Raw genomic sequence first — 27,845 nt, 5'->3', positions numbered from 1 at the left:
CATCTTTAGCTCCCGGCAGATGGTGAAGGTTTTGTGGCAAAAAGACTGAAGCGATTCATCATTCCGCCCACCATGACTAGAGCCCCAGTTCCAGCTCATGAACAGCAGCCTCAAAGGGGCATGAAGCTGCCCCCACCATGCGTCACTATGGGGATGGGGGTCTTGTGCTGACTTGCTGACATGACCATTGTATGAACGTATATTACAGAGAATGGAAATGATGATGATTTTCCATAATCCCCGTATTTGTGTAATCATATATTGCATATATAGTCCATTTGGTGTGTGACGTTACTGTGGCTGCAAACTCCACTTCTTTGGGCACAAGTTCCACCACTGATCCTGTAAGAGGTAGTGACTCCCTATTATTCCAAAGGGAAATCCTGCCCAGACAATAATAACAAATATATTTTCATGGTTTTTAGCTGTAGGCTGTAAGGCTCCTTGGCCAAGCCCCTCCCCTCTCATTAGTAGGGGCTCCTTTTTGTCCCATCAGGAAACCCTATAAAAGCCCCACTCTCTCCAGGAACAGGTTAGAAGTGACTGTCTATGCGCACTTCTCCATATATGTGTTATCAATAAACGTTTTCTCTTACAGCAACATCAACGTCTCTATGATCAAAGGGCTCCGTTACATCCCCCCCACAGTATCACGGGGCCACATTTTCCCTTTCTGCTCTATGGCTCCCGTGGTACAATGTTCTACTACTGGGTAATTATAAACAATATATATTCATTGTCTTATTAACAACCACGAAAACAAATATAAATTGCACCAATAAACCGGACTGACACAAAGGCTTTTCACAAAACTGATTTAATGTAAAGAGACCCTTTATAGGATAATGGTGTAACCCCCTTTCCTTTCATCTCAACAAATGCCCCATTGGAAATGACATTGGGTTAATAATGACAAGATGATGTTATAGGCTTTATATTTACCCAGTAAGAGCCTATGTACCCGGCAAGTCATTCCCAGCTGGGTATATCCCCATTATGTTACCTACTGTGTGAGCATTAGGGAACAGCATCTGCCCAAGTGATACCCTGGGGGGCTCGTACCCCTTGGAATATGTCCCTTCTTGTTCAATAAAACCCAGAATATTATCTGCTGGGGGGAGGGGGAGATATATCCCAGAGGGCTCCTCAGTTCCCAATGCAGAGCCAGTGCCGGGGGAAGGTACTTATGGTGCATTCTGCTTTGGTGCCCCCCAGTCTCAGAATTGCCCAGTGCCCATCAGGAGTCTTTAGGATTCTCTTAAGGAAATATTTTATGGGGCACAAATGTGTTCCTCTCTGTAAATACTGAAACATATATTAAGATGGAATCTGCTTGAAAGAAAATGTTTGCCTGATGCTTCCTTTGTATAACGAGTTTACGGTTTTCCTCATTGTGAAAGTATTTTTAGACTACTGTTCAATGCAAACCATTTTCCTCATTCAGAACAAGAAAATGGTTTCTCCCCTGTGTGAATCCTTTGATGAGTATGTAGATGAGATTTTCTTGAAAAACATTTCCCACATTCAGAACATAAAAACGGTTTCTCCCCTGTGTGAGTCCTTTGATGGCGATCAAGCTCAGATTTGTTTGAAAAACATTTCCCACATTTGGAACAAGAAAATGGTTTCTCCCCTGTGTGGGTTTTATAATGAATTTTAAGGTTGGATTGCTGTGAAAAACATTTCCCACATTCAGAACAAGAAAATGGTTTCTCCCCTGTGTGGGTTTTATAATGAATTTTAAGGTGGGATTGCTGTGAAAAACATTTCCCACATTCAGAACAAGAAAATGGTTTCTCCCCTGTGTGGGTTCTATAATGAATTTTCAGGTCGTATTGCTCTGAAAAACATTTCCCACATTCAGAACATGAAAATGGTTTCTCCCCTGTGTGGGTTTTATAATGAATTTTAAGGTGGGATTGTTGTGAAAAATATTTCCCACATTCAGAACAAGAAAATGGTTTCTCCCCTTTGTGAGTCCTTTGATGACGATCTAGATAAGATTTACTTAAAAAACATTTCCCACATTCAGAACAAGAAAATGGTTTCTCCCCTGTGTGGGTCCTTTGATGGCAATCACGATAAAATTTGCTTGAGAAACATTTCCCACATTCAGAACACGAAAATGGTTTCTCACCTGTGTGGGTTCTATAATGAATTTTCAGGTCGTATTGCTCTGAAAAACATTTCCCACATTCAGAACATGAAAATGGTTTCTCCCCTGTGTGGGTTCTATAATGAATTTTCAGGTCATATTGCTCTGAAAAACTTTTCCCACATTCAGAACAAGAAAATGGTTTCTCCCCTTTGTGAGTCCTTTGATGACGATCTAGACAAGATTTTCTTAAAAAACATTTACCACATTCAAAACAAGAAAATGGCTTCTCCCCTGTGTGGATCCTTTGATGGCAATCATGATAAAATTTGCTTGAGAAACATTTCCCACATTCAGAACATGAAAATGGTTTCTCCCCTGTGTGGGTTCTATAATGAATTTTCAGGTCGTATTGCTCTGAAAAACATTTTCCACATTCAGAACATGAAAATGGTTTCTCACCTGTGTGGGTTCTATGATGAACTTTTAGGTCATATTGCTGTGAAAAACATTTCCCACATTCAGAGCAAGAAAATGGTTTCTCCCCTTTGTGAGTCCTTTGATGACGATCTAGATGAGATTTTCTTAAAAAACATTTACCACATTCAGAACAAGAAAATGGTTTCTCCCCTGTGTGGGCTCTATAATGAATTTTAAGGTCGGATTGGCCTGAAAAACATTTTCCACATTCAGAACATGAAAATGGTTTCTCACCTGTGTGGGTTCTATGATGAACTTTCAGGTCATATTGCTGTGAAAAACATTTCCCACATTCAGAACAAGAAAATGGTTTCTCCCCTGTGTGAGTCCTTTGATGACGATCTAGATTAGATTTAGTTAAAAAACATTTCCTACATTCAGAACAAGAAAATGGTCTCTCCCCTGTGTGAGTCCTTTGATGACGATCAAGCTCAGATTCGTTTGAAAAACATTTCCCACATTCAAAGCAAGGAAATGGTTTCATCCCCATGTGGGTTCTATGATGAGTTTTAAGGAGTGATTGGTTTGTGAAACATTCCCCACATTCAGAACATAAAAATGGTTTCTCCGCTGTGTGAATCCTTTGATGAGAAATAAGGTTATATCGTTTTGAAAAACATTTCCCACATTCAGAACATGAAAATGGTTTCTCCCCTGTGTGAGTCCTTTGATGAGAAATAAGATTATATTTTTTTGAAAAACATTTCTCACATTCAGAACATGAAAATGGTTTCTCCCCTGTGTGAGTCCCTTGATGACCATCAAGTTCAAATCGGTTTGAAAAACATTTCCCACAATCAGAACAAGAAAAAAGGTTCTCTCTTTTGTGGGTTCTCTGGTGTTTATCAAAGTCTCTCTTATTACTAAAATGTATCTGACACTCATTGCAGCTGTATTTCCTACGTAATGTATTTTTTGTTATGTGGGAATTTTCATCATGATTATTACCTGTCATTTGTAAGGTATTCAGGCTGCTCCCCATGATAGGAGTAGGTATGTCTGTTCCCTGTATCTGTTCTGTAAGGGGATTAATGCTGCAATCTGATTGGTTTCCCCCTCCCCATGAAGAAATTAAGTCCTCCTTTACATCATTTGATGCATAATTAACTGCCGAGCTGTTATTCAGGCTGCACCCCATGATAGGAGTAGGTGTGTCTGTTCCCTGTATCTGTTCTGTAAGGGGATTAATGCTGCAATCTGATTGGTTTCCCCCTCCCCATGAAGAAATTAAGTCCTCCTTTACATCATTTGATGCATAATTAACTGCCGAGCTGTTATTCAGGCTGCACCCCATGATAGGAGTAGGGGTGTCTGTTCCCTGTATGTGTTCTGTAAGGGGATTAATGCTGCAATCTGATTGGTTTCCCACTTCACATGAAGCCGCTTCCTCTTTAATCCCATTGGCCGGTGGGGGCTGTTCCGCTGGAGAAACATCAGGGTTTGTGAGATTCCCATCATTATTACAACATAAAGTTGCTTCCGTATGTGCTGTAACATCGCTCCCATCTTTATACTCACAGGCTGCTAAAGGGAAGGATAGAGATCAGAGATATATCTGAGGGAAATAACTTGTATTTTGTCATTATTTGTTTTAGGGAAATCATTTCATGAAAGATTCGGCCGAATACTGAATCCTAATTTCCACATGTAAAATAAAATACGGAAGGTTCAAAGAGAACGGGGGGTTTTCAACTTCCGTGTTTATGTGACAAAAAGTCACGTGATTTAAGGACTGGGATTGGGTTCCGCCAGGAGCATGGATTGGGCCGAATCCGAATCCTGCTGAAAAGGCCAATCCTGGCCGAATCCCAAACCCAATCCTGGATTCAGTGAGTCCCTAATTATTCTGCCAATAAGCAAATAGAGTTACAGGACAAGCGCTACAGTCATTAAAGGGTTTGACTAACGACTGTGAAATATAACAGAGAAACTAACGGTAACATTTACATAACTGCCAAATCAAGCAATAAGGGGCAGGTAGGGGGGAGGGGTTAAACTTAGGGCAAACTCCACTGACCCCCAATGAAGTTTGTTCTATGGGAGATTGCCACCTAGCAACAGCTAATGGGTTTGGCTGCAGCCTCCCGAAGATACGCTGGGAAAATGTATTTTACCCCTACAGCCATGTTTCTGCTTTCCCCTTCTGACGTGCTTGTGCATCTGCTCAGCGCTGATTGGACAGTATTAGAGCAGGAAGGGGCGTAGCTAATTTTATTACCTCAGTGTTCATGGATGCAGTTTCTGTATCTGCTACAGACTCCATGATGTTTCCACCTCAGTTTCCTTCCAAATACCACAAAAAAATGGAGAGTGTAATCTCTTTTATATTTTAAACATGAGGAGAGACATTTTTTCTCTGTTCTGAAGAAAAAGAGCGATGTTAGACTCCTCCTTCCTTTCCCCCTCATTTGGCTGCCCCAGGGAGGGATCAGTCCCACATGGATACTCCCATACCCCCCAACTGTCATGCTTTCCACGGGACTGTCCCGGTTAATAGCGCACCCCGCTGTCCCAGATAGTTCAATGAATGTCCCACATTTCTATAATCTATTACAGAAATGTGGGACATTCATTGAAGTGTTCGGGACAGCTGGGTGCACTGGCTGGAGCTGGGCGCTTCTGCTCCTTGTGCAGCAGTGACAGGCCCTTTTATAAGGTTGTGCCCCATATGTATTGACGTCACACGTACGCACAGGGTGCAACCTTATAAAAGTGCCTGTCGCTACTGCACAAGGATCCGCAGAAGAAGAAGGAGCTGAGAAAAAAGACAACGACTTAGGGGGGGCACTGTCTATGGGGGCAATTGGGGGTACTGTCTATGGGAGCACTTTCTATGGGGGGCACTGTGTATGGGTGGTACTGTATATGGGGGCAAGGTGTATGGGGGCACTGTTTATTGGGGGCACTGTGTATGGGGGTACTGTGTATGGGGGCACCGTGTATGGGGGCACTGTTTATTGGGGGCACTGTGTATACGTAGGAGTTGAGGGTATAGCACATTTTGCGTCTGATCCCACCATTTCAACTATATAAAAGGAGTATTTTTTGAAAAAAAAAAATGGGGTGTGGTAATTGGGGTGTGGCCTTAATATAAATTTGCTATGAGGCCCAGTAACATCTACCTGCTCCAGTTCCTCCGCCAGTCGGCATTTTGGGTAATCAGGCCTTATATACAAATATATTGGCTTAGTTCTTTCCACCGTCCAGTTCAAAGTGGCCAATGCTATTGGTCTGTCTATTAGTCACTGTGGACCAAGAAGGCCTAGATAATAAGTCTTTGCCTTGAATCTCTCTTATTGCTTCCTAATTGGCTCTAGAGAGCAGCTCTATTTATTGGCCAAACCTTCCACCATGTGACCGGCACTGACTGACTCTAAATCTGCCTTAATGTTACTCCCCCTCCATGTTTGGCCTCACTTTACTGTCATAAATATGTTATCAAAAGAGCCCCTAATCCCTATTAAACAGGGCTACTCTGCCTCCCAACACCCCCCATCCTGCCATTCTCACCTTCTCTATAAAGGGAATCAGGGAAGGCTTTGGTTATACAGATCCCTGGTTTTCAGGGCAGTTAAAGGGTCTTTCCCTTTCTTTACAGATATCACCTGTACAAGTATCTGCATTGTATCCCCCTCATCCACACAGACTAGACGTCTTATTAAATGCTTTCAAAAGAGGGAAGATCTCCAGGAGATCCCTTGGAGAGAAGATGGGTCAGTTGGACCGGTCACACTCAGCAAGTGCTGAATATAAACATAAATATATAGATATCATTTTTACCTGCACTCAGGCAAGCTGTTGGCTATTGGACCTGTTGTGAATATCTATATGTGCAATTCAAAATAAAAGGATAATTAGATCTTTCAACTATTCTTCATGTTGGCCAATAGGCAATATAAATAAATTTAGAGGCCAGTAGGTCCCTAGGTGACTCTTCCCACAGGGAGCCACTAAGTTTTTTATCTTGTACCCCGGGCTGGTGCCCCCGTATAGAGAAAACTGCCCCAGCCCCAGGTACCTGCAGTGAGCGCTTCCTTCTCCCATGTTCGCTCTGCCGGAAAAATCCCTGGGCCGGTGCTTGCGCATTAGAGTGCGCACCCCTAAGTGACTTAGCCGTTCTTTCTTCTTTAAGAGTTAAGGTCCCCATACACGGGCCGATAGTAGCTGCTGATATGGGTCCCTTGGACTGATGTGTAGCGGCAGAACCGCGGGTCCTGGTCGACCGATATCTGGCCCGACATTGGCCAGATATCGATCGGCAAGGTTAGAAAATCCAGTCAGATTAACGAGCCGATGTGGTCCCCGAACCGACTGCCCCATTGCCACCAATAATATTGCCACCCCAGGGCCAAACGATCGAATTCGCCTACATGCCTCCCCGATATTGCCCACCCATAGGTGGGGAAATCGGGTGAAGATCCGCTCGCTTGGCGACAACACCAGAACAATAAAAGGGTTCCGGTACCCAATTCAGAACATTACCGGGTACATTTACTAGAGCTCATGGCTGCAGAATTAGCAGTTTAACTTGCCCCATATCCAGTCCCAGTACTACAGATGGCCAGCAGGAAAGCCATACCCCCATACCATATATTGCTAAGAGGCAGTTTTGCTTCAGAGACAGGCCCCTCACAGAAACCTATTGCTCAGAGCTAAAAACATTCAAGGAATATAAAAATGTATATCGGACAGACTGGCTCATCAAGGACATATAGTATCTATAGAGTTTGCTGTATGTAATCTCCTACCATAGACATCTATTATGGGATTTCAGAGAAATAAATATATTCATCCCAACATCATTCCAATCTAAGGGGCAAGTACAGAGGCCTTTGTGCCTCTCTTGATTCACAGAGCCCTCGGGAACAGACTTCAATACAGGGCAACACATGTCCTTATAGTATTTCCATTAACTTTTAAAATTCAGGATTGACTCCCAGTAAAAAATCTAACTTCCCACTTCAGCTCCTCCCCTTCCTGCTCTGTACTGTCCAATCAGCACTGAGCAGACCTGTGTTTGCTCCCACATATTAAAGGCACAAGCACGTCAGAAGGAGAAAGCAGAAACATGGCTGTAGGGGTAAAAACAAATGTTTCCAGTGTATATTCAGAAGGCTGCAGCCAAACCCATTAGCTCAGGGGTCCTCAAACTTTTTAAGTAAGGGGTCAGTTCATGCTCCCTCAGACTGTTGGGGGGCCAGACTAGTGTCTCTCCCCCCCTCCAGCTCCCTGCTGGGTCAAACTAGGGCACGCCCCTGCATCCTCCCTCTCCTGCTCCCCCTGCATCCTCACTCTTCCAGCTCCCCCCGCTCAGTCCATCCATCCTCTCTTTCCCCCCCGCTCCCCGATGAGTATTCTCTCTCCACTGCCAGGAGTGAGGACACAGTGGGGGCTGGGTAAATTACCCTGGGGGGCCAGATCCGGCCCGCAGGCCGTAGTTTGAGGCCTCCATTAGCTGTTGCTAGGTGGCAATCCCATCCCTAGAACATAGATTCCTGCAATCACTTCTGGCTGACTTATTAGCACATTAATTAATGGAACTATTTATATGAACTGATTATTATAGAGTAACGGCAGCTGTTTGTATCAGGATCTATTTGAACTTTTTAGCAAGGGAATGACTGATTATTGGTCCCCCCCCCCCCCCGCAACATCACTGGGACCCTAAAGTCCCCTTCCATAAACATCTATTGCAGCTGCTTATCAGTCAGTGTCCTACAGGCCCCTCTATAGCTCCTCCCCCCAGCAGTTGCAGCAAGTTTAACCCTTTGTGCTAAATAAATGTACCTCCCTGCTAGTTGTTTATTTAAGTCGTGCACAGAAGAGACATGACTAAATATATGTTACTACTGACTTTCCATGTGCCTCTTAAACGGCCTGATATCCTGCATTCTATGCTCTGTATATGATAGAAACCATTACTCACCCAGTGGGCGGAGCTGCTGGGGCTCCTCCTCCTTTATCCCTTCCCTGTAAAGGGCCTTGTTTCCTTTTATATACTCCCACTCCTCCAAGGAAAAATAGATGGAAACATCCTCACACCTTATGGCAACCTGGCACACACAATGTTACAGTCATCCCCCAGCCAGAGAAAGGGATTATCATACACTGTTACTAAACAATAAGGGGGGATTGGGGGGCCGCACCCACCTCTCCAGTCAGCAGCTGGATGATGTTGGAGATGAGTTCCAGGATCTTCTTGTCATTTTCCTTCTGTATGACGGAGCCAGGGGCATGCAGGGCCCCCAAACCCACAGTTGGGCTCTTCTTCTTAGGGATGACGTAGCCCTATGTATTGAGAGGGAGAGAGAATGATGAGTGTGTAACGCAGCAGAGAGACCCCCTTTGTACAGACAGACAGTCTCTTCTCACTGTGCCACTCACAGTGCCCCCCTCACCTCTCCAGTCAGCAGATAGATAATCTCCAGTGTGAGATTCAGGATTCTCTCCTTCCGCTCCTCATTTTTATCCTTCTTCCCCATCACTGGGTCACTCGCTTCCTCCCACATTCCCATTGGCTCCTTGTGGGAGGGAGGGGCCTGGAAGTGGAATTAAGCACTTACACATTTCTATAGGGGATTATTCCCAGCAATATCCCCCAAAACAATTCCAAGCAGGGAATAGAATAACTAGTCTAGCCATGGGCTGAACTACCAATCCCACAATCCCCTGTTAAACTTCCCTCTAATGATGCAATGTCTGCCAATCAACACTTTCCCTTTCCTGCCAAGAATGGGCCCCTCAGTGCTTCCCCTCAGGCTGCAGGGGGGCCTTGGTACCAAATGGGAGAGGAATTCACTTATGGTGGGTGGGTTGGGCTTGGAGCTGCCACAGAAACTGCACTGACTCAGTAGCAAAGTGTCCCTGGGAATCAGCTCATGTGTTGGGAACAACAAGGTAACACTGCTCCTTTAGTGCCACCATTAGTGCAGCCCCGCTCCCTTACTCACCTCTTTCCCACACTGCTCTGCTGCCTGTAGCTGTGAGGGAGGGAACTGAGGAGCTGGGACACTCACTCATTGGCTGGGAGGGGAATGTGGGCGGGACAGAGAGCAGCGGAGAAGAATGATTGGATCAGTGAGCACAAGGGCGGGACACAGAGTTAGGGACAGAGGGAAAACTCACAGACTGCAGAGTTAGGGACAGAGGGAAAACTCACAGACTGCAGAGTTAGGGACAGAGGGAAAACTCACAGATAGTTGTGTAAGTGTAGGAATAACTGAGCTTTTCATGATATTAACCCCTTCAGGGTTGCCAGGCTGATGGTGTTGCTGCCACACTGGGCTAACAGGCTACAGCTCAGGCAGGTTTTCAGTACAAATGCACCAAGGTATGGATTCAGGCTAGTTCTTGGAGCCCTTAAACAATATTTCCCAATCTTCAAAATGTAAAGTGGTGCAGTCTGTTAACTCCGTTTCCCTGGAGCCCGATGCTTAGCAACACATAGAAAACTGTACCAACACTCCAATCCAGTAATTGAGCCAATAACCTTCTTGTTTATTGGGATCTCTGCACATAACAGTTTGGGGGGGGGGGGGGGGGCTCTGCAGGTTTGTAGTTTGGAAACTCACCAATGTTCCCTTTTCCCACCTAGTGTACCTGGCCTGCCTCTCCCTATGCATGCTGGGTAATGTAGTTTTTGTGTAACAGTTTGCCTACTGCCAAGGTTACTGTAAAACTACAATACCCAGCATGCAATGGGACTGACTAGTGTAGAATGAAGCTCCCTATTTCCCCCTCTTTGCTGCTGTTCCAGCCTCTCCATCCCAAACTCCCTGCACTGCCCCCTTCTTCCTGCTGCACCTGCTGTGTGATTGTACTACTGTGTCATGTGATGTGGGGGCTGCCATTCGCTGCTGCACTTCCTCCCTAAACTAGAACTCTCAGGGTGCCTTGGGGCTGCTGGGAGTTGTAGTCTAACATGCCCATATGTATATCATGCCTGGGGTTAATGCAATATTCTGAATCCATTTCATACCTCCCTACAGTCCTGCTTTATATGGGGCAGCCCTGATGTCTGTCACCCAACCGGGGATCAGGATTCACTTTTGGGGGCTCATTTACTCAATAACTCGATTCTGATTTGTTTTAAAAAAGTCTCAGAGAAAAAACACTGCGACTTTCCAAGATTTACTTTGCGTCTAAACAGCTAAAAAATCCAAACCCAACAATTCCCCAGATTAAACTCGCTGAGTTCATGTAGAAGCCAATGGCAAAGGCCCCTCCCCTTTCCTTGAAGTTCTTTCTCTTGTCTCGAACCTTTTGAGATTTCGCTGGGTTTTGTCTGAAAACTTGATTGTTTTCACTGCAGGTATTCGATAAATTCAGGATTTTTGCAGCGACTCTTCCCTGGGGCTTTTTTAAATAAATATCGGGTATTCAGGAAAACGTATTTAGTCGAAATCAGGACGTTTTAGTAAATCTGCCCCTTAATGTCCCTTTTTCCGGCCAATTTGGCTGCAGTGGGGTAACTTTAGCGGAAGCTGATCCCATGGTCACACTCTCCCTTTTCCAAATGATCCCCTACGTGCCGGTGGGAGGGGGATCCCAGGTGGGCAATTGAGTGGAGATTTTTTGCAGGGGGGCCCAGTGCATGATAGTTGCGCCGCTGAGACTGTGACACAATTTCCTCGCAGTATTTAAAGCACTGCTGCCTGGAGCCCAAGGGATGGGGAGGTCTCACTGTTATGGGGAGGTCTCAGTGTTATGGGGAGGTCTCACTGTTATGGGGAGGTCTCACTGTTATGGGGAGGTCTCAGTGTTATGGGGAGGTCTCACTGTTATGGGGAGGTCTCACTGTTATGGGGAGGTCTCAGTGTTATGGGGAGGTCTCACTGTTATGGGGAGGTCTCACTGTTATGGGGAGGTCTCAGTGTTATGGGGAGGTCTCACTGTTATGGGGAGGTCTCACTGTTATGGGGAGGTCTCACTGTTATGGGGAGGTCTCATTGTTATGGGGAGCTCTCATTGTTATGGGGAGGTCTCACTGTTATGGGGAGGTCTCAGTGTTATGGGGAGGTCTCATTGTTATGGGGAGGTCTCATTGTTATGGGGAGAGCGGTTGGGGGATCAACTGCCTCTGTCATGAAATGATTGGGGGCCACAGTCTGCCCTGCAGCGCTTAGTGCGATATTTTGGGGGTGTGGCCACAAACTGTGTTTGGCCAATGGTGTAACAATCAAGGAAGCAGCCCCTGTGGTCACAGGGTGGGGGGGGCTGGGAGACCTGGGCTGCGGGGTCTGCTTTCTCCATTGTTACATTTAGATCTCTGCTCCCCCCCCCCCCCCCCCGGCTCTCAGGTATGAGATAAGGTGGGAGTGGGGGTTTTAGAGAAATTTCCAATAAATCAGCCGGAAACACTACTTTATAAAGCCCATTCCTTCTGTATTTAGAGGAGTACAATTCATTGGCACAATAGTGTTTTTCCCACAATGTGTCCCTGTAACAAGACTGTAAGGAGAATATGAGGGAATCCATAAGCCAGTAGGTGAGTGTGGTACTGAGTTAGCCATAGATCAGTAGGGAAGAGCTTCTATTGGCTAGCTTAGTAGGTTACACAGTGTGAGCGCAGCTCCCTGGTATATAGAGATGAGCCAATCTGTCCCCTTTCCCTTCACCGGAAAATTCACAAAACTGCTGAAAAATCAGTGAAATGTGCAACTCTTTTTTCACCCCAGATGCATTAAACCCAATGGGCGTTTTTCTCGGCAGATATTTTTGTTGCAGTGAATTGTCGCCACAATTTTGTGAAAACATTTAACAAAAGCAAAATGCAGAATTTCCCCACAAATCCCTTCTTAAGGACTGGAGCCCAAAACTGCCCCCCATACTCACTGTTACTGCCCCCCATACTCACTGTCACTGCCCCCCCCATACTCACTGTCACTGCCCCCCCCATACTCACTGTCACTGCCCCCCATACTCACTGTCACTGCCCCCCATACTCACTGTCACTGCCCCCCATACTCACTGTCACTGCCCCCCCCATACTCACTGTCACTGCCCCCCCCATACTCACTGTCACTGCCCCCCATACTCACTGTCACTGCCCCCCATACTCACTGTCACTGCCCCCCCATACTCACTGTCACTGCCCCCCATACTCACTGTCACTGCCCCCCATACTCACTGTCACTGCCCCCCATACTCACTGTCACTGCCCCCCCATACTCACTGTCACTGCCCCCCATACTCACTGTCACTGCCCCCCCCATACTCACTGTCACTGCCCCCCCCATACTCACTGTCACTGCCCCCCCATACTCACTGTCACTGCCCCCCCATACTCACTGTCACTGCCCCCCCATACTCACTGTCACTGCCCCCCCATACTCACTGTCACTGCCCCCCATACTCACTGTCACTGCCCCCCATACTCACTGTCACTGCCCCCCCATACTCACTGTCACTGCCCCCCATACTCACTGTCACTGCCCCCCCATACTCACTGTCACTGCCCCCCATACTCACTGTCACTGCCCCCCATACTCACTGTCACTGCCCCCCATACTCACTGTCACTGCCCCCCATACTCACTGTCACTGCCCCCCCATACTCACTGTCACTGCCCCCCCCATACTCACTGTCACTGCCCCCCCCATACTCACTGTCACTGCCCCCCCCATACTCACTGTCACTGCCCCCCATACTCACTGTCACTACCCCCCATACTCACTGTCACTGCCCCCCATACTCACTGTTACCGGCCCCCCATACTCACTGTTACCGCCCCCCCATACTCACTGTTACCGCCCCCCATACTCACTGTTACTGCCCCCCATACTCACTGTTACTGCCCCCCATACTCAGGGTGAGGCCTTACCAGGGACCTATAAAGGGGCAAAATTATGTCTCATCCCTTGAGTCAATGCCCTGTTTATACAAGACAGCACTTTATTTGCTTTAGTAGCCACAGAATGACACTGCCTGGAATTAGACAACTTGTTATCTACACAAACCCCCAGACCCTTCCCCATTAAAGGAGACATATCCTATAAAAATTAACAATGTACCAGGGAATTATACTCCCCTAGATATAGAAGGATTGTGCTAAAAAAAGTTGTGTATTGGACTGATTTATTGAGAAATTTGCACAAAACCCACTAGCCCCGCCCATCTGTTCCACTTCCTGCTGGCTGAATTCTCTGGATGAGCTGGGGAGCCGGCGGCCCTCCGTACCCTGCACTGTAGGATAGGAACCAATCAGCAGCTAGGCTGACCTGATAGGGAACTGAAGCCTGTCTGTGCTTGTGTGAGTGCAGGGCTGTGATTGGCTCTCCCTCTCCTACTGTGCTTCTGGCAGGGACCGTTAGGACACGCCCACCCCTCATGTGAAACCCAGACAGGGACCTGAGAGGATCTATAGGGAGCTCCAATAAAGGGGCCATTGTTACAGATAGGGTTAATGTTTAGCCCAAAGGGAAACCAGCACCGGATATTATTCATAATTGCCTACAAAAGTAGGGTTTTCCCATTTATCCAATATGTCTCCTTTAAGGATCCCCCCAACTCACTCCCATTCAGTAGATAGCTCACGTTTATATTATTTCTACCAAAGGGCAGAACTTTGCACCATTGAACCCCATTTCCCAGTTTGCTGCCCAGTTTCCCAGTCCTCCCAACATTTGAAAAATGGAAAGAGAGACAAAAAGAAATGGCACACATAGCGCAGTGAAAATTTTTCGGCCATGCCCTTTTTCGTGACCACACCCACTAAATGCCACTCCCATTTTATAAAATTTGGCAGCTTATGTTAAGTTTGAACACATTTCTGGGGGTTTGATTTTATGTGTTTTGTATTGTTTTGCTAATGAAGGTGAAATTGCCCTTTAAAGGAGAACTATACCCCCGGGCTATAAAAGCCCCTCACCTATCACTGCCCTGACCCCCCTCCCCTCTCGCTAGTTTCTAACTGTAACAACTGCCCCTATCGCTAACCCCCAGCTAAACCAGCCGAGTAGCGCAGCAGCAGGTACCTGCCCCACAGCTTCTTAGCAACTGAAGGCACTTCCGCTCTCTCCGCCGACACCGACCTGACAGTTTGTGCTTGTACAGTTTCAGCTGATTTCCTGCTCCCCCCCAACTGCACAAGCAGCGTCTGTGTCTGCCCAGACAATAATAACAAATATATTTTCATGGTTTTTAGCTGTAGGCTGTAAGGCTCCTTGGCCAAGCCCCTCCCCTCTCATTAGTAGGGGCTCCTTTTTGTCCCATCAGGAAACCCTATAAAAGCCCCACTCTCTCCAGGAACAGGTTAGAAGTGACTGTCTATGCGCACTTCTCCATATATGTGTTATCAATAAACGTTTTCTCTTACAGCAACATCAACGTCTCTATGATCAAAGGGCTCCGTTACATCCCCCCCACAGTATCACGGGGCCACATTTTCCCTTTCTGCTCTATGGCTCCCGTGGTACAATGTTCTACTACTGGGTAATTATAACAAATATATATTCATTGTCTTATTAACAACCGCGAAAACAAATATAAATTGCACCAATAAATCGGACTGACACAAAGGCTTTTCCCAAAACTGATTTAATGTAAAGAGACCCTTTATAGGATAATGGTGTAACCCCCTTTCCTTTCATCTCATCAAATGCCCCATTGGAAATGACATTGGGTTAATAATGACAAGATGATGTTATAGGCTTTATATTTACCCAGTAAGAGCCTATGTACCCGGCAAGTCATTCCCAGCTGGGTATATCCCCATTATGTTACCTACTGTGTGAGCATTAGGGAACAGCATCTGCCCAAGTGATACCCTGGGGGGCTCGTACCCCTTGGAATATGTCCCTTCTTGTTCAATAAAACCCAGAATATTATCTGTTGGGGGGAGGGGGAGATATATCCCAGAGGGCTCCTCAGTTCCCAATGCAGAGCCAGTGCCGGGGGAAGGTACTTATGGTGCATTCTGCTTTGGTGCCCCCCAGTCTCAGAATTGCCCAGTGCCCATCAGGAGTCTTTAGGATTCTCTTAAGGAAATATTTTATGGGGCACAAATGTGTTCCTCTCTGTAAATACTGAAACATATATTAAGATGGAATCTGCTTGAAAGAGAATGTTTGCCTGATGCTTCCTTTGTATAACGAGTTTACGGTTTTACTCAGTGTGAAAGTATTTTTAGACTACTGTTCAATGCAAATCATTTTTCCTCATTTAGAATAAGAAAATGGTTTCTCCCCTGTGTGAGTCCTTTGATGGCGATCAAGCTCAGATTCGTTTGAAAAACATTTCCCACATTCAGAACATGAAAATGGTTTCTTTCCTCTGTGGGTTCTATAATGAAGTTTAAGGTGGGTTTGGTTTGAGAAACATTTGCCACATTCGGAACAAGAAAATGGTTTCTCCCCTGTGTGGGTTCTATAATGAATTTTAAGGTGGTATTGATTTGAAAAACATTTCCCACATTCGGAACAAGAAAATGGTTTCTCGCCTGTGTGGGTTTTATAATGAATTTTAAGGTGGGATTGCTGTGAAAAACATTTCCCACATTCAGAACAAGAAAATGGTTTCTCCCCTGTGTGGGTTCTATAATGAATGTTCAGGTCGGATTGGTTTAAACAACATTTCCCACATTCAAAACATGAAAATGGTTTCTCACCTGTGTGGGTTCTATAATGCATTTTCAGGTTGTATTTGCTTGAAAAACATTTCTCACATTCAGAACAAGAAAATGGTTTTTCCTCTGTGTGAGTCCTTTGATGACAATCTAGACTAGATTTACTTAAAAAACATTTCCCACATTCAGAACAAGAAAATGGTTTCTCCTTTGTGTGAGTCCTTTGATGACAATCTAGATTAGATTTTCTTGAAAAACTTTTCCCACATTCAAAGCAAGGAAATGGTTTCACCTCCATGTGGGTTCTATTATGAGTTTTAAGGAGTGATTGGTTTGTGAAACATTTCCCACATTCAGAACATGAAAATGGTTTCTCCTCTGTGTGAATGTATTGATGAGAAATAAGGTTATATCGTTTTGAAAAACATTTCCCACATTCAGAACATGAAAATGGTTTCTCCCCTGTGTGAGTTCTATAATGCATTTTCAGGTTGTATTGCTGTGAAAAACATTTCCCACATTCAGAACAAGAAAATGGTTTCTCCCCTTTGTGAATCCTTTGATGACGATCTAGATTAGATTTTCTTAAAAAATATTTCCCACATTCGGAACAAGAAAATGGTTTCTCCTCTGTGTGAGTCCTTTGATGACAATCAAACTCAGATCGTTTTGAAAAACATTTCCCACCCGTCATTTGTAAGGTATTCTGGCTGCAACCCATGATAGGAGCATGTGTTCCCTGTATCTGTTCTGTAAGAGGATTAATGCTGCAATCTGATTGGTTTCCCCCTTCCCATGAAGAAATTAACTCCTCTTTTACATCATTTGATGCATAATTATCTGCCGAGCTGTTATTCAGGCTGCACCCCATGATAGGAGTAGGTGTGTCTGTTCCCTGTATCTGTTCTGTAAGGGGATTAATGCTGCAATCTGATTGGGTTTCCTCTTCACATGAAGCCTCTTCCTCTTTAATCCCATTGGCCGGTGGGGGCTGTTCCGCTGGAGAAACATCAGGGTTTGTGAGATTCCCATCATTATTACAACATAAAGTTGCTTCCGTATGTGCTGTAACATCGCTCCCATCTTTATACTCACAGGCTGCTAAAGGGAAGGATAGAGATCAGAGATATATCTGAGGGAAATAACTTGGATTATTTGTTTTAGGGAAATCATTTCATAAAAGATTCGGCCGAATACCAGATCCTAATAAAATACGGAAGGTTCAAAGAGAACGGGGGGTTTTCAACAAAAAGTCACGTGATTTAAGGACTGGGATTGGGTTCCGCCAGGAGCATGGATTGGGCCGAATCAGAATCCTGCTGAAAAGGCCAATCCTGGCCGAATCCCAAACCCAATCCTGGATTCAGTGAGTCCCTAATTATTCTGCCAATAAGCAAATAGAGTTACAGGACAAGCGCTACAGTCATTAAAGGAGACATATTGGATAAATGGGAAACCCCTAACCCTGTAGGCAATTATGAATAATATCCGGTGCTGGTTTCCCTTTGGGCTAAACATTAACCCTATCTGTAACAATGGCCCCTTTATTGGAGCTCCCTATAGATCCTCTCAGGTCCCTGTCTGGGTTTCACATGAGGGGTGGGCGTGTCCTAACGGTCCCTGCCAGAAGCACAGTAGGAGGGGGAGAGCCAATCACAGCCCTGCACTCACACAAGCACAGACAGGCTTCAATTCCCTATCAGGTCAGCCTAGCTGCTGATTGGTTCCTATCCTACAGTGCAGGGTACGGAGGGCCGCCGGCTCCCCAGCTCATCCAGAGAATTCAGCCAGCAGGAAGTGGCACAGATGGGCGGGGCTAGTGGGGTTTGGGGGAATTTCTCAATAAATCAGTCAGAAACACAACTTTAAGCACAATCCTTCTATATCTAGAGGAGTATAATTCCCTGGTACATTCATCATTTTTATAGGACATGTCTCCTTTAAAGGGTTTGACTAACGACTGTGAAATATAACAGAGAAACTAACGGTAATTTACATAATTTATGCAACAATAAAAACTTAAGAAACTTGCCTAGAAACGAACATAACTTAAACAAGCAATAAGGGGCAGGTAGGGGGGAAGGGTTAAATTTAGGGCAAACTCCACTGACCCCCAATGAAGTTTGTTGTACGGGAGATTGCCACCTAGCAACAGCTAATGGGTTTGGCTGCAGCCTCCCGAAGATACGCTGGGAAAATGTATTTTACCCCTACAGCCATGTTTCTGCTTGTGCCTTTAATATGTGGGAGCAAACACAGGTCTGCTCAGCGCTGATTGGACAGTACAGAGCAGGAAGGGGAGGAGCTGAATGGGTATGCAGTTTCTTTATCTGCTACAGACTCCATGTTGTTTCCACTTCAGTTTCGTTCCAAATCCCACAAAAAACAGAGTGTAATCTCCTTTATATGTTAAACATGAGGAGAGACATTTTTTCTCTTATTTTTTTTTTCTTCTATTATGGATTTTTCTGGTACCTGCTCTCAGGTAGCTTGGTCCTTTGCCAGCTTTCCCACAGATTGGGCCTCTACCAGCCCTCCAGCTCTGCACTTTCATCTGCTCCTGTGCCAGCTCCCTTAAAGCTGCCGCTGCCTGCTCTAGCACTGGCTATCAGCCTGCCGTTTCCTGTACCCGCAGTCCAGCCAGTGCCTGCTCCCGTGTCGGCTACCCAGCCAGTGCCTGCTCCCGTGTCGGCTACCCAGCCAGTGCCTGCTCCCGTGTCGGCTACCCAGCCAGTGCCTGCTCCCGTGTCGGCTACCCAGCCAGTGCCTGCTCCCGTGTCGGCTACCCAGCCAGTGCCTGCTCCCGTGTCGGCTACCCAGCCAGTGCCTGCTCCCGTGTCGGCTACCCAGCCAGTGCCTGCTCCCGTGTCGGCTACCCAGCCAGTGCCTGCTCCCGTGTCGGCTACCCAGCCAGTGCCTGCTCCCGTGTCGGCTACCCAGCCAGTGCCTGCTCCCGTGTCGGCTACCCAGCCAGTGCCTGCTCCCGTGTCGGCTACCCAGCCAGTGCCTGCTCCCGTGTCGGCTACCCAGCCAGTGCCTGCTCCTGTGTTGGCTCTCAAGCCAGTGCCTGGCCTACCTTGTGTTAATGATACTAGTGACTCTCTGGCTTCAGCTCCTGGCTCTGGCGACGCTCCTGTCCCGGCTCCTGGCTCTGGCGACACTCCTGTCCCGGCTCCTAGCACTGGAGACGCTCCTGTCCCGGCTCCTGGCTCTGGCGACGCTCCTGTCCCGGCTCCTAGCACTGGAGACGCTCCTGTCCCGGCTCCTGGCTCTGGCGACGCTCCTGTCCCGGCTCCTAGCACTGGAGACGCTCCTGTCCCGGCTCCTGGCTCTGGCGACGCTCCTGTCCCGGCTCCTAGCACTGGCGACGCTCCTGTCCCTGCTCCTGGCACTGGAGACGCTCCTGTCCCGGCTCCTGGCGACGCTCCTGTCCCTGATCCTGGCACTGGAGACGCTCCTGTCCCTGATCCTGGCTCTGGCGACGCTCCTGTCCCGGCTCCTAGCACTGGAGACGCTCCTGTCCCGGCTCCTGGCTCTGGCGACGCTCCTGTCCCGGCTCCTAGCACTGGCGACGCTCCTGGCCCTGCTCCTGGTGACGCTCCTGTTCCTGCTCCTGGCACTGGCGACGCTCCTGTCCCTGCTCCTGGCACTGGCGACACTCCTGTCCCGGCTCCTGGCACTGGCGACGCTCCTGTCCCTGCTCCTGGCGACGCTCCTGTCCCTGCTCCTGGCACTGGCGACGCTCCTGTCCCGGCTCCTGGCGACACTCCTGTCCCGGCTCCTGGCACTGGAGACACTCCTGTCCCGGCTCCTGGCACTGGAGACACTCCTGTCCCGGCTCCTGGCACTGGAGACACTCCTGTCCCGGCTCCTGGCACTGGAGACACTCCTGTCCCGGCTCCTGGCACTGGAGACACTCCTGTCCCGGCTCCTGGCACTGGAGACACTCCTGTCCCGGCTCCTGGCGACGTTCCTGTCCCTGCTCCTGGCTCTGGCGACACTCCTGTCCCTGCTCCTGGCACCGCTCCTGTCCCTGCTCCTGGCTCTGGCGACGCTCCTGTCCCGGCTCCTAGCACTGGAGACGCTCCTGTCCCGGCTCCTGGCTCTGGCGACGCTCCTGTCCCGGCTCCTAGCACTGGAGACGCTCCTGTCCCGGCTCCTGGCTCTGGCGACGCTCCTGTCCCGGCTCCTAGCACTGGAGACGCTCCTGTCCCGGCTCCTGGCTCTGGCGACGCTCCTGTCCCTGCTCCTGGCACTGGAGACGCTCCTGTCCCGGCTCCTGGCTCTGGCGACGCTCCTGTCCCGGCTCCTAGCACTGGCGACGCTCCTGTCCCTGCTCCTGGCACTGGAGACGCTCCTGTCCCGGCTCCTGGCTCTGGCGACGCTCCTGTCCCTGATCCCGGCACTGGAGACGCTCCTGTCCCGGCTCCTGGCTCTGGCGACGCTCCTGTCCCGGCTCCTAGCACTGGAGACGCTCCTGTCCCGGCTCCTGGCTCTGGCGACGCTCCTGTCCCGGCTCCTGGCTCTGGCGACGCTCCTGTCCCGGCTCCTGGCTCTGGCGACGCTCCTGTCCCGGCTCCTAGCACTGGAGACGCTCCTGTCCCGGCTCCTGGCTCTGGCGACGCTCCTGTCCCGGCTCCTAGCACTGGAGACGCTCCTGTCCCGGCTCCTGGCTCTGGCGACGCTCCTGTCCCGGCTCCTAGCACTAGAGACGCTCCTGTCCCGGCTCCTGGCTCTGGCGACGCTCCTGTCCCTGCTCCTGGCACTGGAGACGCTCCTGTCCCGGCTCCTGGCTCTGGCGACGCTCCTGTCCCTGATCCTGGCACTGGAGACGCTCCTGTCCCGGCTCCTGGCTCTGGCGACGCTCCTGTCCCGGCTCCTAGCACTGGAGACGCTCCTGTCCCGGCTCCTGGCTCTGGCGACGCTCCTGTCCCGGCTCCTAGCACTGGCGACGCTCCTGGCCCTGCTCCTGGTGACGCTCCTGTTCCTGCTCCTGGCACTGGCGACGCTCCTGTCCCTGCTCCTGGCACTGGCGACACTCCTGTCCCGGCTCCTGGCACTGGCGACGCTCCTGTCCCTGCTCCTGGCGACGCTCCTGTCCCTGCTCCTGGCACTGGCGACGCTCCTGTCCCGGCTCCTGGCACTGGCGACGCTCCTGTCCCTGCTCCTGGCACTGGCGACACTCCTGTCCCGGCTCCTGGCACTGGAGACACTCCTGTCCCGGCTCCTGGCACTGGAGACACTCCTGTCCCGGCTCCTGGCACTGGAGACACTCCTGTCCCGGCTCCTGGCACTGGAGACACTCCTGTCCCGGCTCCTGGCACTGGAGACACTCCTGTCCCGGCTCCTGGCACTGGAGACACTCCTGTCCCGGCTCCTGGCACTGGAGACACTCCTGTCCCGGCTCCTGGCACTGGAGACACTCCTGTCCCGGCTCCTGGCACTGGAGACACTCCTGTCCCGGCTCCTGGCACTGGAGACACTCCTGTCCGGCTCCTGGCACTGGAGACACTCCTGTCCCGGCTCCTGGCACTGGAGACACTCCTGTCCCGGCTCCTGGCACTGGAGACACTCCTGTCCCGGCTCCTGGCACTGGAGACACTCCTGTCCCGGCTCCTGGCACTGGAGACACTCCTGTCCCGGCTCCTGGCACTGGAGACACTCCTGTCCCGGCTCCTGGCACTGGAGACACTCCTGTCCCGGCTCCTGGCACTGGAGACACTCCTGTCCCGGCTCCTGGCACTGGAGACACTCCTGTCCCGGCTCCTGGCACTGGAGACACTCCTGTCCCGGCTCCTGGCACTGGAGACACTCCTGTCCCGGCTCCTGGCACTGGAGACACTCCTGTCCCGGCTCCTGGCACTGGAGACACTCCTGTCCCGGCTCCTGGCACTGGAGACACTCCTGTCCCGGCTCCTGGCACTGGAGACACTCCTGTCCCGGCTCCTGGCACTGGAGACACTCCTGTCCCGGCTCCTGGCACTGGAGACACTCCTGTCCCGGCTCCTGGCACTGGAGACACTCCTGTCCCGGCTCCTGGCGACGTTCCTGTCCCTGCTCCTGGCTCTGGCGACACTCCTGTCCCGGCTCCTGGCTCTGGCGACACTCCTGTCCCGGCTCCTGGCTCTGGCGACGCCTCTGTCCCTGCTCCTGGCACTGGCGACGCTCCTGTCCCTGCTCCTGGCTCTGGCGACGCTCCTGTCCCGGCTCCTGGCTCTGGCGACACTCCTGTCCCTGCTCCTGGCACTGGCGACGCTCCTGTCCCGGCTCCTGGCACTGGCGACGCTCCTGTCCCTGCTCCTGGCACTGGAGACACTCCTGTCCCTGCTCCTGGCACTGGTGACGCTCCTGTCCCGGCACCTGGCGACGCTCCTGTCCCGGCTCCTGGCACTGGCGACACTCCTGTCCCGGCTCCTGGCTCTTGCTACACTCCTGTGCCGGCTCCTGGCTCTGGCGACGCTCCTGTCCCAGCTCCTGGCTCTTGTGACACTCCTGTCCCGGCTCCTGGCTCTTGCGACGCTCCTGTCCCTGCTCCTGGCACTGGCGACGCTCCTGTCCCAGCTCCTGGCTCTTGCGACGCTCCTGTCCCGGCTCCTGGCACTGGCGACACTCCTGTCCCGGCTCCTGGCTCTTGCTACACTCCTGTGCCGGCTCCTGGCTCTGGCGACGCTCCTGTCCCAGCTCCTGGCTCTTGTGACACTCCTGTCCCGGCTCCTGGCTCTTGCGACGCTCCTGTCCCAGCTCCTGGCTCTTGTGACACTCCTGTCCCGGCTCCTGGCTCTTGCGACGCTCCTGTCCCTGGTCCTGGCTCTTGCGACGCTCCTGTCCCTGCTCCTGGCTCTTGCGACGCTCCTGTCCCTGCTCCTGGCTCTTGCGACGCTCCTGTCCCAGCTCCTGGCTCTTGCGACGCTCCTGTCCCAGCTCCTGGCTCTTGCGACACTCCTGTCCTGGCTCTTGCGACGCTCCTGTCCCGGCTCCTGGTTCTGGCGACGCTCCAGATCCTGACCACCCTCTGGCTCCGGCTTCTGATCTTCTGAAGCTTCACTTCTGTGCAGATTTTTTTAATTTCTCCTGAACTTTCTACTGAAGGAGTGAAACTCAAAAATTTTTTTATAGAAACTAAATACTGGAGCCAAAAACAAATGAAACAAAACAAAGCCTGACAGGTCTCTTCCACCAACTCCTGGGCCCAGTAGTCCCAACCAATGGATCATTCAGTGTAGGGGAGTCTCACAGCACCAGAACAATAAAAGGGTTCCGGTACCCAATTCAGAACATTACCGGGTACATTTACTAGAGCTCATGGTTGCAAGATTAGCAGTTTAACTTGCCCCATATCCAGTCCCAGTACTACAGATGGCCAACAGGAAAGCCATACCCCCATACCATATATTGCTAAGAGGCAGTTTTGCTTCCGAGACAGGCCCCTCACAGAAACCTATTGCTCAGAGCTAAAAACATTCAAGGAATATAAAAATGTATATCGGACAGACTGGGTCATCAAGGACATATAGTATCTATAGAGTTTGCTGTATGTAATCTCCTACCATAGACATCTATTATGGGATTTCAGAGAAATAAATATATTCATCCCAACATCATTCCAATCTAAGGGGCAAGTACAGAGGCCTTTGTGCCTCTCTTGATTCACAGAGCCCTCGGGAACAGACTTCAAGACAGGGCAACACATGTCCTTATAGTATTTCCATTAACATTTCAAAATGTGGAATATTTTGCACCCAAGGTTTCATGGTCTTAAAGTTTTAAAGAACAGAATTCCTTCAGGCCTAGGGGTTTCCACAGAAATGAATGTTTCCATTGTGGCTGTTAGCCCTTATAATGGTTAGAGATTTCAGCTCTTCTCTATTTCTCTAGCTAAGAATGTAATTGTAACACAATAAACCCAGTCGGTCGGACCTTAATATGTAGTGCTGGGCGGTATACTGCCATATTCCGAATACCGTTTTTTTAAAAAAAACTGATATTCATTTTTTAAATACCCCCATACCGGTGAAGATCGGGTTGCGGCCCGTGCGTACGTGACGTCACGTATGCACGGGGCGCAACCCGAAGCGGCAACAGAAGCGGCACGGGCCGCATCGCTGGCCAACTTGCTGTATGGGGGGCTGTATGGGGGGTGGTGCTTATAAATAATAATCCTAATTATAAGGGGAAAGGGGGGGGGAAAGCTTCCTGCTTAGCTGGTCACATGCTCCCTCTACTGGCGCCTCACTGGGACAAACCTCCCAAAATTGCACATTCCAAGTACAGAACTGCATGAAGCAGTGCTTCATATACCGATTTAGAACCCCTGAGGAATTGTACCAACACAAGCCTTTCCATATATTTTCAACTTTGTTCCCTGTGGATTAAATACTAATTGTCTCAATAGCAATATTTAGGGGCCCAGGCCACCAATGTTAATTGGAAAAAAAAATACCGTCAAATACCGTGACACCGATATAATTTTGAAAAATACCGTGATATTAATTTTTGGTCATACCGCCCAGCACTATTAATATGTAACAAAGATCTTGATTACAGTTTCCTGTACTTTGCTTTTACAACAAACTGTAAGGAGCGCCGCGTCTACAGGGCCCAGTCCATTCCCGCTATGGATACATGTAGGGCATCAAACTCACGCTGTCATTCCTATGAAAGGTGCCCGGTAACTCTCCTGACTAGAGCTCAGTATTAGAGCGTGTCTAATAGCCGTAGCTGTCTCAGCTATAGGAGAAGAACTCTCTCTTATTCACGTTTCTCACCCTGGTTATGTATGACATTATCCTTGAGAGGGTCACAAAGACGTATTTGTGCAGTGAATTACACACAATATTAAACACTGATCCTTCCTAAATTAAGGGACTCAATTTATTTATAAATAAGTCCTTAAGAGGAACTATTACCCATTATTAATAACTTCCAGATAATCTCACTTGATTTCTGTTTAATATAAAACTTTAATATCGATCCCATCCAGCTTAAGAGACACCTTTGGAGAATCCACAACAACAACGGCTGCTCCAAGATGTCTCTGCCCTGCTATTATAATGAACGTTCCCTCATGGTTTCTAAACACCATGACATAAGGGGGAATCATAAAAGCAACTTCTAGGTGTGGGGGCTACTCTCCCATTAGCTGTTGCTAGGTGGCAATCTCCCGTGGAACAAAGAAGTGTTTGCAGGAATCTATGACCGATTGCCACATAGCAACAGCGCCCCCCCCTTGTCCCACCCTTAAATGACATCATTGAATTCTTCCCAGAATTCCTAGCAGTTGTGATTCCCCAGTGAGTTCTTCATGTCTCTCTAGGCTCACACCAGGATTCTAGAAAAGATTTGGATTATCAATCAAACCCGAGGAGAACTAGAAAGGATGTTGCTTTTATCATTCTGAAAGTCCTGGATTTCTCTTCCTTCAATGAGCTTTGGTTCATTTTATAGTGAATGTTGCGCTATGGGGGGTTAAATGCTACACAGATCTATTTCCAGGGGGTGGAGCCTCATCTGTTAACTCTTTCACTCTTAATCCATTTATAAGACAATTACAACTTGAGCTGCATCTTCATCTTTTATCATTTCTTTTAAATCTCTGTTCCTTTCAAGAACATTCCCTTATTTCAAGGATTGACTCCCAGTAAAAAATCTAACTTCCCTGTTCAGCTCCTCCCCTTCCTGCTCTATACTGTCCAATCAGGACTGGGCAGACCTGTGTTTGCTCCCACATATTAAAGGCACAAGCAGAAACATGGCTGTAGGGGTAAAATAAATGTTTCCAGCGTATCTTCAGAAGGCTGCCCGTGGGCCGTAGTTGAGGATGCCCTCATTAGCTGTTGCTAGGTGACAATCCCATCCCTGGAACATAGATTCCTGCAATCACTTCTGACTGATTTATTAGCACATTAATTAATGGAACTATTTATATGAACTGATTATTATAGAGTAACGGCAGCTGTTTGTATCAGGATCTATTTGAACTTTTTAGCAAGGGAATGACTGATTAATGGTCCCCCCCCATAAACATCTATTGCAGCTGCTTATCAGTCAGTGTCCTACAGGCCCCTCTATAGCTCCTCCCCCCCCAGCAGTTGCACCAAGTTTAACCCTTTGTGCTAAATAAATGTACCTCCCTGCTAGTTGTTTATTTAAGTCGGGCACAGAAGAGACATGACTAAATATATGTTACTACTGACTTTCCATGTGCCTCTTAAACGGCCTGATATCCTGCATTCTATGCTCTGTATATGATAGAAACCATTACTCACCCAGTGGGCGGAGCTGCTGGGGCTCCTCCTCCTCCTCCTTTATCCCTTCCCTGTAAAGGGCCTTGTTTCCTTTTATATACTCCCACTCCTCCAAGGAAAAATAGATGGAAACATCCTCACACCTTATGGCAACCTGGCACACACAATGTTACAGTCATCCCCCAGCCAGAGAAAGGGATTATCATACACTGTTACTAAACAATAAGGGGGGATTGGGGGGCCGCACCCACCTCTCCAGTCAGCAGCTGGATGATGTTGGAGATGAGTTCCAGGATCTTCTTGTCATTTTCCTTCTGTATGACGGAGCCAGGGGCATGCAGGGCCCCCAAACCCACAGTTGGGCTCTTCTTCTTAGGGATGACGTAGCCCTATGTATTGAGAGGGAGAGAGAATGATGAGTGTGTAACGCAGCAGAGAGACCCCCTTTGTACAGACAGACAGTCTCTTCTCACTGTGCCACTCACAGTGCCCCCCTCACCTCTCCAGTCAGCAGATAGATAATCTCCAGTGTGAGATTCAGGATTCTCTCCTTCCGCTCCTCATTTTTATCCTTCTTCCCCATCACTGGGTCACTCGCTTCCTCCCACATTCCCATTGGCTCCTTGTGGGAGGGAGGGGCCTGGAAGTGGAATTAAGCACTTACACATTTCTATAGGGGATTATTCCCAGCAATATCCCCCAAAACAATTCCAAGCAGGGAATAGAATAACTAGTCTAGCCATGGGCTGAACTACCAATCCCACAATCCCCTGTTAAACTTCCCTCTAATGATGCAATGTCTGCCAATCAACACTTTCCCTTTCCTGCCAAGAATGGGCCCCTCAGTGCTTCCCCTCAGGCTGCAGGGGGGCCTTGGTACCAAATGGGAGAGGAATTCACTTATGGTGGGTGGGTTGGGCTTGGAGCTGCCACAGAAACTGCACTGACTCAGTAGCAAAGTGTCCCTGGGAATCAGCTCATGTGTTGGGAACAACAAGGTAACACTGCTCCTTTAGTGCCACCATTAGTGCAGCCCCGCTCCCTTACTCACCTCTTTCCCACACTGCTCTGCTGCCTGTAGCTGTGAGGGAGGGAACTGAGGAGCTGGGACACTCACTCATTGGCTGGGAGGGGAATGTGGGCGGGGCAGAGAGCAGCGGAGAAGAATGATTGGATCAGTGAGCACAAGGGCGGGAGAATGAGTTAGGGACAGAGGGAAAAGTCACAGACTGCATGGGACACTCACTCATTGGCTGGGAGGGGAATGTGGGCGGGACAGAGAGTGGCAGAGAAGAATGATTGGATCAGTGAGTAAAAGGGCGGGACACAGAGTTAGGGACAGAGGGAAAACTCACAGACTGCAGAGTTAGGGACAGAGGGAAAACTCACAGATAGTTGTGTAAGTGTAGGAATAACTGAGCTTTTCATGATATTAACCCCTTCAGGGTTGCCAGGCTGATGG

The 27,845-nt window shown here is 49.0% G+C and overlaps 2 protein-coding genes across 2 annotated transcripts in view; one reads left to right on the top strand and one right to left on the bottom strand.

The window, feature by feature from the left end:
• The window catches only part of LOC108645272 (oocyte zinc finger protein XlCOF7.1-like), a 40,149-nt gene extending 31,059 nt beyond the window's left edge, over positions 1-9,090 (bottom strand). Inside the window, exons 1-4 of the mRNA XM_031892988.1 lie at positions 8,974-9,090; positions 8,726-8,863; positions 8,502-8,628; positions 1,440-4,096 (exon numbers count right to left, since the gene is read on the bottom strand). Coding sequence (XP_031748848.1) covers positions 1,440-4,096; positions 8,502-8,628; positions 8,726-8,863; positions 8,974-9,090 — 3,039 coding nt within the window. The remainder of the gene's footprint in view (positions 1-1,439; positions 4,097-8,501; positions 8,629-8,725; positions 8,864-8,973) is intronic.
• The window catches only part of h2ac14 (H2A clustered histone 14), a 1,193,713-nt gene that overhangs the window by 479,140 nt on the left and 686,728 nt on the right, over positions 1-27,845 (top strand).

Source organism: Xenopus tropicalis, chromosome 9 (genome assembly GCF_000004195.4).
Source record: "Xenopus tropicalis strain Nigerian chromosome 9, UCB_Xtro_10.0, whole genome shotgun sequence".
Lineage (NCBI taxonomy): Eukaryota > Metazoa > Chordata > Amphibia > Anura > Pipidae > Xenopus > Xenopus tropicalis.
This window is presented reverse-complemented; position numbering and strand designations above follow the sequence as displayed.